Below are 15,230 nucleotides of genomic sequence, written 5' to 3' on the forward strand. Positions count from 1 at the left end.
CTATTCGCCGCCTTAAACCTGCCGAATTGCTGTTTATGTCAATGGGAGAGGTCCAGGGATCAATTTGGAGTTGTTTTCAGCCTTCCTGACATTTGAATTTTTTTAGGAGGAAAATCAAATTCGATTCGAGTTTTCGGGTTGATTCTATTCACCAGAGTTTTAAAAATTATATTTTTTAAATAAATTTAGATCGATAAGATCGAAAGATAGGTCGAATTTTGAGTTTATAGGAGTTTTAAAAAACTCGCATGAATTCAAACTTCGACCCTTGATACATGTGCCTCCAGGTGTTCTGCCAAACAGAGTCTCTTGTAGGTTGACAGTTCACATAGGGGCAACCAAATGGCCAATTACAGCCCTTATTTGGCAACCCAGGAAAATTGTTCATGCTTGTGTTGCTCCCCAACTCCTTTTGCATCTGAATGTGGGTCATATGTAAAAAAAGGTTGGGGACCCCTTAGATGTTTATGCTTGTCTTAATTTGGAATACAGTAAAACGTACAGGGACTTTCAGCTGCTTTCTTTGCGTGTTGCATCAGATGCTAATGCACAATTTCCTGCACCATATTGGATGCAATACATATCCCCATATGGATGCAAATATAATTCACCCATGTATAATCATATATTAATGCACTGGTAAAACACACAAAAGTATCAGTGCAGAGAAATAATGGCATATTGGGGGAAAACAAACATGGTGGAGTGTGTAAAAATCTAATTTTTTTTAGATGCACTATATGATCCCTTCAATAATGTTTACTACCCTGTTGTTAAACGTCTTCTTGAGTTGCTTTTGGTTAATGAGATATTGACATGTTTGCCATCCCTAGGTTTCCTGGGATTGATAATACAGGTATGTGCTGTATTGCGCAGTGATTGGCCATCAATAAATAAGATGCTTGCAGATACAATTCAGAAATACATTTGCTTTATTAAAGAGTCATCGAAGCTTACATTCTCTCATTATTGGGGTGACATTTTAAGGTGTATCAGTGGTTTACACACATATATACAGATATGGGACCTGTTATCCAGAATGCTCGGGACCTGGGAGATTCCAGATAATGGAAATTTCCGCAATTTGGATCTTGATACCTTAAGTCTACTACAAAATGATTTAAACAGTAAATAAACCAATTAGGCTGGCTTTGCTTCCTGATACCTCCTCGTCTACTAGAAAATAATTTAAAGGAGAACTAAAGCTTAACTAAAGAAGTAGGTAGAAATGTTGTACATTATGTTTTGTGCTTCTGTACCAGCCCAAGGCAACCACAGCCCTTTAGCAGTAAAGATCTGTGTCTCCAAAGATGCCCCAGTAGCTCCCCATCTTCTTTTCTGCTGATTCACTGCACATGCTCTGTGCTGCTGTCACTTACTGAGCTTAGGGACCCACTCACAATATACAGTACACATAGAATAGAAATGTCACAATATAAGGCTGATTAGTAATTAATACACATAATTACTACATGGCAGCACAGAAACCAGTGCAATTAGCATCAGAATTGAATAATCAGCAAACCTGTAGCATCAGCTTATATTACAGCCAGGGAAGCTCATTTTCTGCTGGATAATTAGTGACGAGCCCTAAGCTTAGCTTCTCAACAGCCAATCAGAGCCCACTGAGCATGTGAGTGTCACAGACACTTTCCAAGATGGTGACCCCCTGTGACAAGTTTGAAGTCCTGGATCATTGCTGCTATTGACAAGCTCAAACTTTAGCCTCGTGCAATAAGTTCACTATATAAAATATGCCATTTTAAATCATTAATTTTTAGGGTTTATTTCTCCTTTAAACATTAAATAAACCCAATAGGCTGGTTTTGCCTCCAATAAGGATTAATTATATTTTAGTTTGGATGAAGTACAAGCTACGGTTTTATTATTACAGAGAAAAAGGAAATAATTTTTAAAAAATTGTATTATTTGATTATAATATAGTCTACGGGAGACGGACTTTCCATAATTCACATGTACCTGTACATGTAAAGACTTTTCATACCTTCATTACACACTACCAGCGCTTTCATCTGGGGAAGAATGAGTGTTCTTGCCTGTTTTCTCCCAGCTGTATCTGGCACAAAGAAGAGAGTGCTGCACACTTGCACAGCATAAATACTGCAATTTACAGTAACATGTTACTACTTCATGCTGTGATGGTCATTTGTATTACTTTCACTGGAAAGACTGCACTAGAACATTCACGCTGAAGTTTACTGGATCACTGATTTCTAGGGATGCACCGAATCCAGGATTCGGCCTTTTTAGCAGGATTCGGATTTGGCCGAATCCTTCTGCCTGGCCGAACCAAATCCTAATTTGCATATGCAAATTAGGGGCGGGAGGGAAATTGCGTGACTTTTTGTCAGAAAACAAGGAAGTAAAAAATGTTTTCCCCTTCCCATCCCTATTTGCATATGCAAATTAGGGTTCGGATTCGGTTCGGTATTTCGGCCGAATCTTTCGTGAAGGATTCGGGGGTTCGGCCGAATCCAAAAAAGTGGATTCGGTGCATCCCTACTGATTTCACAACACAAACAAAACCTGTCCTATGCTCTAAATCAGCCCTGGAAATATAATCTGTCAACTGTGGAAAACCAGGGAATACGTCAGGCATATCTGTGTCAATATAGAATGTAAAGAAAGCATTTTAAACAACTTATTTTTAGGGATGCACCGAATCCACTATTCTGGATTCGGCCGAACCCCCCAATCCTTCGCATAAGATTCAGCCGAATACCGAACCCGAATTTGCATATGCAAATTAGGGGTGGGAAGGGGAAAACATTTTTCACTTCATTGTTTTTTGACAAAAAGCCACGCAATTTTCCTCCCCGCCCCTTATTTGCATATGCACATTAGGATTTGGATTCGGTTTGGCTGGGCAGAAGGATTCAGCCAAATCCAAATCCTGCTGAAAAAGGCAGAATCCTGGTCGAATCCCGAACCAAATCCTAGATTCGGTGCATCCCTACTTATTTTACAAATAGATAGAACTAGAAACCGATATATACGAGTCGGAACATTTGAACAACAATTGAAATAGTACAGGTCTTTTAATATTTAATCATTTTTTTCTGCTCTCAAAGAGATGTGATTTGTATCAGAGATTAATGACTCAGGTCGGTGTTAGTACTCCGTGCATCTCAGAAGCAGCACTGAGCACTAACACACCAAACCGACAACTTTGATAAATGTGTCGATTTGTTAACACTTTCCTGCCAGTTGGGAAATTGTTAATAAACAAGAAAAAAAAAAAAAAAAAGAAGGAACTGTGCTGAAAGGACTGGAAAGGCAGGAGATTTATGGCTAGGGATGCACCGAATCCACTATTTTGGATTCGGCCGAATCCCCGAATCCTTCAAAGATTCGGCAGAATACTGAAACAAACCCGAATTTCCATATGCAAATTAGGGGTGGGAAGGGGAAAACATTTTTTATGACAAAAAGTCACGCGATCTCCCTCCCCGCCCCTAATTTGCATATGCAAATTAGGAGTTGTATTTGTTCGGCCAGCCGGGCAGAAGGATTTGGGCGAATCCAAATCCTGCTGAAAAAGGCTGAATCCTGGATTTGGTGCATCCCTATTTATGGCGTTTATGGACTGTTAACCAGTGTTGAACTTGGGCTTCTGGGGCCCACCCACAGCCGCAATCTGCAGCCCCCACCCCACAGATCCCAGACATGAACCAGGAAATGTTTTGGGTGTCCTGACAGCCCTGCTTCCCACAAATCCAGGACTATGTGCCTTGGCACCCAGATGCACAAATATAATTTCTATATATGTTTAAGGTTACATTGTTCTCTGAATACCAAATCCTTCTGGATTCCCCAAGTTTTGCACAGGCATTCTGTACTTTACACCTGTTACTGGATAAAGTGAAAGGTCCAATATTAAACCAACTAAATTGCGTGCAAAAGCAGATGCAGCTTTCTTGTGGCATTTGTAAATGGGAACAAGTATCATACCTCTTTAATTGAATTGCTATAATGGTATGCGCACAATATACTGTACTTAGGTGGACCATGTGGGGGTCAGTATGTATCGTAATTTTTAATGTAACTTAAATAAATATTTTGTTTTAACTATTGAAAAGCCTTGGGACATTTATCTTTTGATATAAACTTTTTGCACAATGTACTGTACATTCATATTTCATTACTGGTTTAGCGGATAGAAAAAAAATTGAAAAGACCCCTTGAAACCCTAAGGAACAATTATTACGCAATCACAACTACAGTGGTTCTTACAGTTGACTAGGTCTCCTTTAAACGCTCTTTCAGTTTGTAAGCTCCAGTATTGTGGCTTGCCAATCAACTATTCTAATGTCAGTGGAAAACGGATTAATGGATGAGACAGACACGTTTCACCTCCCTGCAATTAAATCTTGGCAACATCTTAACAACTCATACGAGAAAGTATCTGTTGTTGAAGAATCAGTGTCTACTGAACAATACGGAGTGGCTCTTCATGTGTCAGAACAGGTCACTCTAACCCAGGGATCCCCAACCTTTTGAACCCGTGAGCAACATTCAGAAGTAAAAGGAGTTGGGGAGCAACACTAGCATGAAAAATGTTCTTGGGTTGCCAAATAAGGGCTGTGATTGGCCATTTGGTAGCCCCTATTTGGATTGCCAACTTACATGGACGCTCTGTTTGGCAGTGCACCTGGTTTTTATACAACCAAAACTTGCCTCCAAGCCTGGAATTCAAAAATAATCACCTGCTTTGAGGCCACTGGGAGCAACATCCAAGGGGTTGGGGAGCAACATGTTACTCATGAGCTACTGGTTGGGGACCACTGCTCTAACCTAAACAAAGACAACACTGAAACTGCAAGACTTCCAAGTAGGGATGCACCGAATCCACTTTTTTGGATTCGGCCTAACCCCCGAATCCTTCACGAAGGATTCGGCTGAATACCGAACCGAATCCTAATTTGCATATGCAAATTAGGGGTGGGAAGGGGAAAACATTTTTTACTTCCTTGTTTTCTGACAAAAAGTCACGCAATTTCCCTCCCTGCCCCTAATTTGCATATGCAAATTAGGATTCGGATTCGGTTCGGCCGGGCAGAAGGATTCGGCCGAATCCGAATCCTGCTGAAAAAGGCCGAATCCCGAACCGAATCCTGGATTCGGTGCATCCCTACTTCCAAGTATATTCAGTATATTCAGATAGAAGTGACTGATCATCAATTAGCAAGAAAGTCAGGTATTGAGTATTATAGGGCAGGCAGGACAGAGCTCTTTAGTAATCTGTAAACTTTATTGCTCTCTAACTTGCATTTCTGACAGCAAACATGCAGAAATCATGGATTGTTTCCATTTGTTTGCATTACACACTCTGGTGTAGCAATTCAGTTTATTATGGCACAGCAGATGGCCAGGGCATAGCCCCAATTATCATGACCAGACCAGATCAGACCAGCAGGACCATAACCATTGCAATGATTGCAAGCCACTTGTTCAGCCATAGAAAAACAGTTCATAATAACTGCAATTTGCCTGCAAACCTTCCACCCAGGTTCCTGCAACCCTAGTTAAAGGACCAGTAACATCAAAAAAAAAAAGTTTAAAAAAATTTGTTAGTATACCACAAAAAAAAAAAAACACCAAGACAAATTAAACTTTTAAATCGTACAGCTTTTATTAAGAAATAACTTACCGAAACTCCGCTTGCGCTCCTCTTCAGAAAAGGCGATCCATCGTGCGGCGCACGATTTCTCCTACCTGCCTTCCTTATAGGAGATAGCCAGGAAGGAGAAATGGAGCGCCGCACGATGGATCGTGGGGGTGTCGCCTTTTCTGAAGAGGAGCGGAAGCAGAGTTTCGGTAAGTTATTTCTTAATAAAGGTTGTGCGATTTTAAAGTTTAATTTGTCTTGGTGGGTTTTTTTGTGGTATACTAAAAAAATTTTTGTTACTGGTCCTTTAAGCCACTGGTGATACCTATCTGCCTCCTGCCCCTCCTAAATACAATGCTGCCGCATACCTCCCAACATTTATGGAAATATAAAGAGGGACAAACCGATTTGCTGCGCATAGAAACTTTTTACCACGTGCATTTTTGTGGCCACACCCCTGATTACTGTGTCCATTTTACAAAATTTGGCAGGTTATGAAAGATTAAACACATTTCTGTGGTTTTTATGTTAGTACAGTTTTGCTAATAAAGGTGAATTGCCCTTTAAGCTGCAAGTCAAAGTTTCCCCAAGAGACCTGCTTATCTTAAATTGTTACAATTGCTTATCTTAAATTGTTACAATAGTATCTAAGTGCACCAGCCACATATTCTGGGCTCTGTGCCAAAAACCAATTCAGTTTTACAAACATTGTATCTTTTTCTGGCTGTTCAATGCAGGAGCTCAGAGAGAAAGCCGGGCATTTCAGTAACAATCCGGGACAGCTGACAAAATCGTGTCTGAATTGTTCTAGAATTGTAGAGACCCTCTCCTTATCTGTATGCGGAACAGCAGGAATTCTGGGAAGGAATCCAACCTTTCTGTTCTAATTTACCAGCAGATTATAAAAGACAGCAGCCTACTGTATATATTCAAATAACCAATGTAATTGTTACAGTTGTTCCTGTAGTTTATAAAGATGAAGCAATGGTAGTAACATACAGAATTTCTGCAAATAAGCCCAGAGCACAAATACGACTGTCTCTTGATCACTTGGGGAATGTGTCCAGAAAACATTCCTCTTGGAAGGTCCAGAAGCTTTTTCATCTCACTGGCACAGATACAAAAGAATAGGAGTTCTACGGCCCAGCTGGACTCAGCCTTCCCATTCTCCATCTGTTCCCACTGAGCAGAAATAACATATTGTTGTGCTTTCGTACTGTTCTGTTACACAACATGGGACAGTTGTTAGCAATTAGTTAAAAGCTGGGCATACAAGTGAAAGATGTGCAACTAACCCTCTCTCTGGGTCACCGGGGCCTCCGAATTGCAAAATCATGGACTCGCTACACTGGTTTTTCCACACTTAAAGCCGATGCTAAATCTCAGTCTCACCAATACAAATGGACCTGCACTTTGGTTGACAAGAGTCATACTCCATTACTCCAGTAATTTATTAAAATTACTCCAGTAAATATTAAATTTACTCCAGCAAACCCTCAGGATTTCTGTACAGTCACCTGGATCCCCACACGTTGGATCAGGGAAATCATTAAACCTCAATCCCTATTCAGCTTAGTGATCCCTACACTACCGGCCAGTCTTGCCTGAGGGGAGAGCTACCCCTTTGCTATCCCTCCTAGTTGGAGCACAGACTGCTTTTGCCAAACTAGTTCTATCTGTCTCACATTCCTAGTAAGTGCTTTTACAGAGAACCACCCTGCCCTGACTACTCCTCATTCATGGGGTCCCTGTATCCCCGACTTCACCAAGGGCCTCAGAACCTTTAGGGTCTTTCCTTTACTGGGGCCTAAGTCTCAGGCTACCAGCAATATCCACTCCCTCCTGAAGTGGAAGGCAAAAGGGGAAACTCCACCTTCTACCCAACACTATACTGAAGTGAGGCAGGAAGTGGTCATCAGCCTGTGGGCCAATCACACACATTACACATTATGCCAATAACTCAAACTGGATACATTCTCTTCTGCCCAGCAACTAGAGAACCAGGAAGTGAAAGGATTAAAAGCCATAGGGGAAACATTAACCCTATGGGTCCCGACAGATCATTTAGCCTTTTGCAATCATAGATCACAATTTTACAACTTTATTCACTGCAATATACAGGGAATAATGGAAGGGTAATATTATAAGGATATGAGAAGTCACAAGATATTTCATGGCCGTATAAGGGCACAAGGACTTTATATAGGCCTTTCATTCAGGTCATGAACACCAAGGTGATTTTCTAATATCCATGGAAAATAACAGGACAGTTTGCATAATAATAATTGCACTTTCTTCACTAATTTGTACACAAGAATTTTCAGTTATATCTTGTTCCCAATGGTGTCAATTCAAGGGTTTATTTTACATTTGAATATGACTCACAGGTAAAAAAGGGAATGCCAAGATGGCCATTTATAGACTTGAACACTTGGCAAGGGCCTCACTAACCAAGCCTGCCGTTTATAGACTCACTTAGTGTTGGGAAAGACTGGGAGGTTTAGCTAACCCATCCATCAATCCTATCCTAGTGCCCAAACAGCCCTATCCTAATTGTAATCCTATCCTAATCTAGGAATAGAGTACTTGGAGGAAATCCATGCAAGCACGGGGAGAAAATACAAACTCCTTGCAGAAAGGGCCCAGGTTGGAATCGAACCCAAGTCTCCCAGCTGCAAGACACAGTGCTATCCACTACCATTCTACCATTACTTTGGGGGTGCCAAAGTTTTGCTCTTCTTATGGAAAAAAAAAACATTTTGTATGGGGCCCAAAGATTTCTGATAGTGGCCTTGTAGGCAACAAAAAGTTATGAGATACGTTATCTGGAAGCTCCAAATTACGGTAAGGCGATCTCCCATAGACTCCATTATTATAGTCCAGCTGGTTAACAGAACATGCCATACAGAAACATTTTTCCATCACGAAATATTTAACCAAATAAGACATTACAGTATACAGGTACGGGATTCGGAAACCCGTTATCCAGAAAGATCTGAATTAAGGAAAGGCTGTCTCCATAGACTTCATTATAATCAAATAATCCACATTTCAAAACGGATTTCCTTTTTCTGTGTAATAATAAAACAGTAGCTTGTACTTAATCCCAACTAAAATATCAAACATAGTGAATAAAGTGCCCCCTCTTGTAAAATATAAGGATATTATAAGTCACCGAGGAGTTTCATGACCATATAAAAGAAACAAGGCCGAAGTCTGAGTGTTTTTATACACGTCATGGAACTCCGAAGTAACTTTTAATATCCTCATATTTTCCAACAAGGGGTACTTTATTTATTATAATACACAAGTTTCAGTGAGTCATGTGACAAAATGACATCAGAACTCACCGTTTATAACTGATGACATCAGAACTCACCGTTTATAAGGATATAATTTACAAGATATTCATGGCTTTTGTGTGTTATAAATCCTTATTGGAGGCAAAAGCAGCCTATTGGGATTATTCAATGTTTATATGATTGACTAGTAGAAGTAAGGTATGAAGATCCAAATTATAGAAAGAGCCGTTATCCAGAAAGCCCCAGGTCCCAAGCATTCTGGAAAACAGGTCCCGTACCTGTACTGTATTTAATTTTACCAATACAGCCAAAACAACCATCTACGGGGGAACAGATGGTATAGGAGGGTGAGAATTTGGAATATGGAAAATACTGTACTACTTTCCAAAATGGATTTGAAATGAAAATACTTTGGGAAGAAAATGTATTTACTGTAATGTAAATCACTTGTTTGCATTATGTTCTCATATGGAATTGGCTGCACTTAAGCATCCCCATATTTGCACTAGCGAGGGCCAATTAGCACGGAAAGCATCTAATCACATTAATGGTTTTAATGAAATGAAATGAAATATTGTTATGGATTATCTGCTCCGAACTTGGGCGGCATTTCAGCTGCAGCATAATGGATGGAGATGGAAGTTTGCTGGCTGGAAATTCTCTGTTTTGGAAGGTGTCCATTTGTTGCTCTGCCAGTAAAAGTTCTGCAGCAGAGCCAATTGGTTGGCAATACCTTACATACATCACTGGTTTACAGAGCACTTTGAGTAATTGAAGTAATATGTATAAATACAGGCAAAGTCATCCACGGGGACTAAAGGTTTCTCAGGCAGGTGCCTGCATTTTATCACACGCACAGATTTTCACAGATGTACCACATGTGCATGTAGTGTACAGGGGTGATTCAACTTTAACTTTTTCCAGCTTTCAAATGGGGGGTAACTGACCCCATCTAAAAAAAAAACACAATTGCTCTGTGAGGCTACAAATGTACAGTTATAGCTGCTTTTAATAACTGATCTTTCTATTCAGGCCCTTTCCTGTTCATATTCAGTCTCTTATTAAAATACAATGCATGATTGCTAGGGTAATTTGGACCCTAGCAACCAGATGGCTGAAATTGCAAACTAGAGAGTGGCTGAATAAAAAGCTAAATAACTCAAGAATAAAAAAACTGTGACTCCAGGGCCCTCCATGAAAGGTTTTTTGTTTTTTTGTTTTTAAAAACATTGGCACCAGGGCCCCCCCATAAAAGTTTTTTTTAAAAAATCATTGTTGGTCAGGGTCCCCCATAAGTGTGTAAATGTTGGCGCCAGGGCCCCCAAAAAATTGGAGCTCCAGATAATAAAAAAAAAAAACATTGGTGGCAGGGGCCTGAATTGTATATTTCGTCGTGTAACCCCCATTAGAAGCTGTAATATCCCCCATTAGAAGCCATAAAGATGCACAAATCCACTATTTTGGATTCAGCCGAACCCCTGAATCCTTTGTGAAAGATTCGGCCGAATACCGAACCTAATCCTAATTTGCAAATGCAAATTAGTGGTGGGAAGGGGAAACATTTTTTCCTTCCTTGTTTTGTGACAAAAAGGCAAGCAATTTCCTTCCTGCCCCTAATTTGCATATGCAAATTAGGATTTGGATTTGGTTCGGCCGGGCAGAAGGATTCGGGCGAATCTGAATCTTGCTGAAAAAGGCCGAATCCTGAACCAAATCCGATTAGGTGCATCCCTTAATAATAACCCCCATTAGAAGCCTCTTTGTCATCTATAAGCCAACACAGCTGTATCTGGAAACAGTGATGTCACAATAAACAACATAATTCAGATTTAGCACATTAGTAAGTTGTAGCTTATTCTGGTCCCCAAAGGTACAAAAATAAATATATAAGGCATAAAGTGGTGGTTCTGGGCACTGGTCTGTTATATGTCCAGCTGGCAGGGTAACGAATTGCCAGGGAATATTTCGGAATACTATACATTAGCCAAGGCAGTGCAGACCCCTACCATTGTGGTCAGTGCCCTCACATGGAAAGAAGAGAGAGACCACAATCCCAGGAGCAAAAGGGTGGCTTTATGATTTGACAGCTAACCTCGGAACACAAAGATTGCAGCTAAGAATCAGCCGAGCGGTGATGTAACAGCCCCGTGCACTGACTCACTAATCACGTCCATGTTTTCAAACAAGTTATCAGCATAACAAAAGGTGCACTGGCCCATCCTTTCCAGAAAGATAAAAAACCTTTGCGCTTATTCACATGGGGTTAAGCTTCCAAATACAAAAGGAAGGGAACGGCTCACATTTTCACAGCAGACGGGTTCTGCCCCTTCCTACACAATTCCACTTGGCCGTCCCATGAAACGAGTTGAAATAAAAGTATCCCCTCTGGTACCCGGTGACGGTTCTTTTCCACCAGAAGGGAAAGGGTTAAGTACTTCTATGTCTGGGGGGCCCTAGGCTCCATAAAGGGAATCTCAAAAATAAATGCGCAATCATTTTGAAAGGCTTATTTATCAAACTTTCACCCATTGATAAATACTCTTTTCAACATCCCATAGAAACGAATGGAGAGAGGCGGAATTGGGCGATCTCTAACTTCACTATTTGATAAATATACCCTATGAGTGGCAGGTCCTTAGAGACTGTCTAACAGTATTAATTACCGATTATTAGAGTGCATATTTATTTTTGTGACTCCCTTTATAAATTAAATGCTTTGCCCATGGAAAGCCCAGAAGAACAGTAATATTTCCGTGATGGGTAATCTGTGCCCCATGCCCAGGAGTTGCCTGTTCCACATTAATATATAGTGAAGTACCTACCCCCTATTGTAAAATATAAGGATATTATAAGTCACCAAGGAGTTTCATGACAATATACAGGTCATGGAACTCTGAGGTTACTTCTAATATCTTCATATTTTTGAACAAGGGGTACTTTATTTTGTATATTACACAAGTTGTAATGAGTCATTTGACAAATATGACATCGCTAATATAAATATATATATATATATATATATATAAACAAACAACAAAAAATGAGCTGTTCGCACACCAATAGATAGCAATATACCAGGTGCTGCCACAGTGTCGAATATTTAACAGTCCATGGATAATTAGCAGCGCACACTGGAATTTTAAAAAATTTAATTTATTTATTTAAATTTTAAAAAAGAGCATAATACATGCATGTATTATGCTCTTTTTTAAAATTTAAATAAATAAATTAAATTTTTTAAAATTCCAGTGTGCGCTGCTAATTATCCATGGACTGTTTATATATATATATACACACACACACACACACGTACATACATACGTATGACATATACACACACTTACACCCTGCACAGTCATTTACACAGGGCTGCCCATTGTGATATCATCTGCTATCAGCTGCATACATCTTCATACTGTCATTGGTATAAGTTACACTAGAACACCAGGGCAGGCAACCTGTAGTGCTCCAGATATTGTTAAATTACATCTCCCAGCCTTCTATCAACAGCCAAAGGAGATGGGGGGTATGGGTATGGGACAGGGGCGGTAGGTGCGGGTCAGTAGGTACGGGTCAGGGGCGGTAGTTGCGGGTCAGGGGCGGTAGTGATGGGTCAGGGGCGGTAGTTGCGGGTCAGGGGGTTGTAGTGGCCAGAGGTGGGTAAGTAGAGGGCAGAGCCATTTTGTGTCATAACTGTAGGTGCCCAGAGGTTGGAGAAGTAGAATAAGAAGTATAATAATAAGAAGTATAAGTATAATAAGAAGTATAATAATAAGAAGTATAATAATAAGAAGTATAATAATAAGAAGTATAATAATAAGAAGTATAATAATAAGACGTATAATAATAAGAAGTATAAGTATAATAATAATAAGTATAATAAGACGTATAATAATAAGAAGTATAAGTATAATAAGAAGTATAATAAGAAGTATAATAATAAGAAGAAGTATTATAATAAGAAGTATAATAATAAGAAGAAGTATTATAATAAGAAGTATAATAATAAGAAGAAGTATTATAATAAGAAGTATAATAAGAAGTATAATAAGAAGTATAATAATAAGAAGTATAAAGGAAATAATTGCAGCACATAAGAGAAGTGCAGGTGAGTGAGGGAAGTGAATAATGAGAGAGTCACTCACCTGCCAAGAGCTGGAGGGAATGTCATTGAATGGGCCGAGTCCCCCGAGTGAGTAACAGGCGCTAATGTGGCGCAGAGAGTCCGGCCAGTGGCACAATAAGCCGAAGCTCACGGGCTCCTGATTATCCGCGGGGCGGCCGGAGCGCACTATCCAGGCCGGGGAGATGAAGCTGAAGCTGCACACTGCGAGCAGACAGCCGGAGAGCAAGAGCCAGAAGCAGGACACACAGCTGAACATGGTGCGGAGCTGCTGCTGGAGGGGAGCCGGCCCCACAGCCACATCCAGCCCCGCCGCTGCCTTCTCCTCGCTCAGCTCCAGCCACGAGCGCATCTGGTACGTGAGAGTCTCCTCAGTATCCTCCCTCCCCTCCGCCCAAAGCAATGGTATCTCCCTCTACATTCCCATAGGGATAGCGCGCCCCGGGGGTCGGGCTGATGCTCCGCAGCTGGAGGGGTGCGAGTCGGAACAGTTGAGGAGCTGCAAGTTCACAGACAGGAGGAGAGACTGGCGGGACTCATAACTGCGCTACTCACAATGACAAGGTGCTCGGGTCCTACAACTGCCCGGGGGAAACTCTCTCCCTGCGCCTCAACCTGCCGCTTCTGTCACTGGCGCTCTCCCACCTCACACAGGTGTCTTCCCCGCCTGTCACTCGCGCGTGGGCGTGTCCTACAGTCACATGATCCTGTGTGGAGATGTCACTCAGCCTGGCAAGTGCTCCTCGTCTGTTGGGTGTGTTCCTAGTCAAAAAAAAATTGGGCCCCAGTGAATTTTAAAAAAAAAAAAATTGGTGCTCAGGGCCCCCTACAAGTTAAAAAACAATTGGGGCCCCAGAGATTTTTTTTTGTGGTGCCAGGGGATTAAAAAAAACCAAAAACATTGATGTTCAGTAGCATTGAACTCGTGGCTTTACGACTTCAATTTCCCAAACTGCCCCATAGAATTGCCACTTGAACAAAGGGGGTGGAGCAGTGATGTAGGGCTGGGCATGATGACATCAGAGATGAGCACAATGATGTCGATAAAGTTATGACTCCGAGTCGGGGGTTATTGCATCTGCTCAGTTTTCTTCATGTTTTAAACTGTACTGAATTCTTTGGTGCTTCCAAACGTAAGTGACTAACAAATCCCCTGTCACTGCTTTTTACTGACCCCTCTAAGGTCCTCGGAGTCTGCTGGCACCCAGGGACCCACAGGTTAACGCAGGTTTTTGCGGGTACCGGACCTTCTGCAGGACTCTACCTTACAGCATCAATGTGCCATTTGTTAGATGCCAACCAGGCCCGAGCCAGTGCTCTTGCTCCATAGCCAGTAATGCAGGGGGCTAGAAGTGACACTAGTCTTTACTTCCTACAACTGGCCACAAGCTGCAGAAAATCATTAGTATTACCCCACTGACTGGAAACAGCTGCTGGGTAGTGATGGGCCAAGCTGTCCTGCTTTGCTTTGCAGAAAAATTGCGAAACAACGGAAAAATTTGCGGAAAATTGAAGCATTGAAGTCAATTTGCGAAAAATTGAAGCATTGAAGTCAATCAGCGTCAAAAATTTTTGCCGCAAGCAACAAGTTTTATACATGCAAATATTTTGTCCAAATGCTTTAAAGTCAATGGGCGTCTGAATAATTTTGACGCGAAAACAGCTAAAGCCGAACTACCGAAGCGGCGAAGAGACCCGAAGCCACAAAAATAACCAAAGCCGAAGTGGCGAAAAGACCCAAAGTCACGAAAACAGACAAAATTGAAGTCCTGAAGCGGCAAAAATACCCATAATCACGAAAGGAGGCGAAGTTGAAGTCCTGAAGCCGCAAGTTCAATTCTACTGAACACCAATGTGTGTGTTTTTTGTTTTTTTGTTTTTTAATCCCCTGGCCACCAATGTATTATTTTAATGATCTATAGGCCCCTGCCACCAATGTTTTTTTTTAAAATATGTTCTCTGGGGCCCCAATTTTTTTAACTTGTAAGGGGGGCCCTGGCACCAATGTTTTTTAAAAAAAATATTCTTTGGGGCCCCATTTTTTTTTTTAACTTGTAAGGGGGGCCCTGACCATCAATATCTTTTTATAACTTGTGTGTGTGGGTTACCTTTTTTAGCACTGATGTCTATGTGGTCCTTTAACTGTTGTGTGGAGTGGGCGGATCTGGGGTGGGGC

General features: G+C 41.1%; 1 protein-coding gene across 1 annotated transcript in view; it reads right to left on the reverse strand.

The window, feature by feature from the left end:
* LOC108709193 (transmembrane protein 211) overlaps positions 1 to 13,788 on the reverse strand; it is a 104,088-nt gene extending 90,300 nt beyond the window's left edge. Inside the window, exon 1 of the mRNA XM_018248821.2 lies at positions 13,077 to 13,788. Coding sequence (XP_018104310.1) covers positions 13,077 to 13,406 — 330 coding nt within the window. The 5' untranslated portion in view covers positions 13,407 to 13,788. The remainder of the gene's footprint in view (positions 1 to 13,076) is intronic.
* Positions 13,789 to 15,230: the final 1,442 nt, after the last annotated feature.

Source organism: Xenopus laevis, chromosome 2S (genome assembly GCF_017654675.1).
Source record: "Xenopus laevis strain J_2021 chromosome 2S, Xenopus_laevis_v10.1, whole genome shotgun sequence".
NCBI classification, from domain to species: Eukaryota; Metazoa; Chordata; class Amphibia; order Anura; family Pipidae; genus Xenopus; species Xenopus laevis.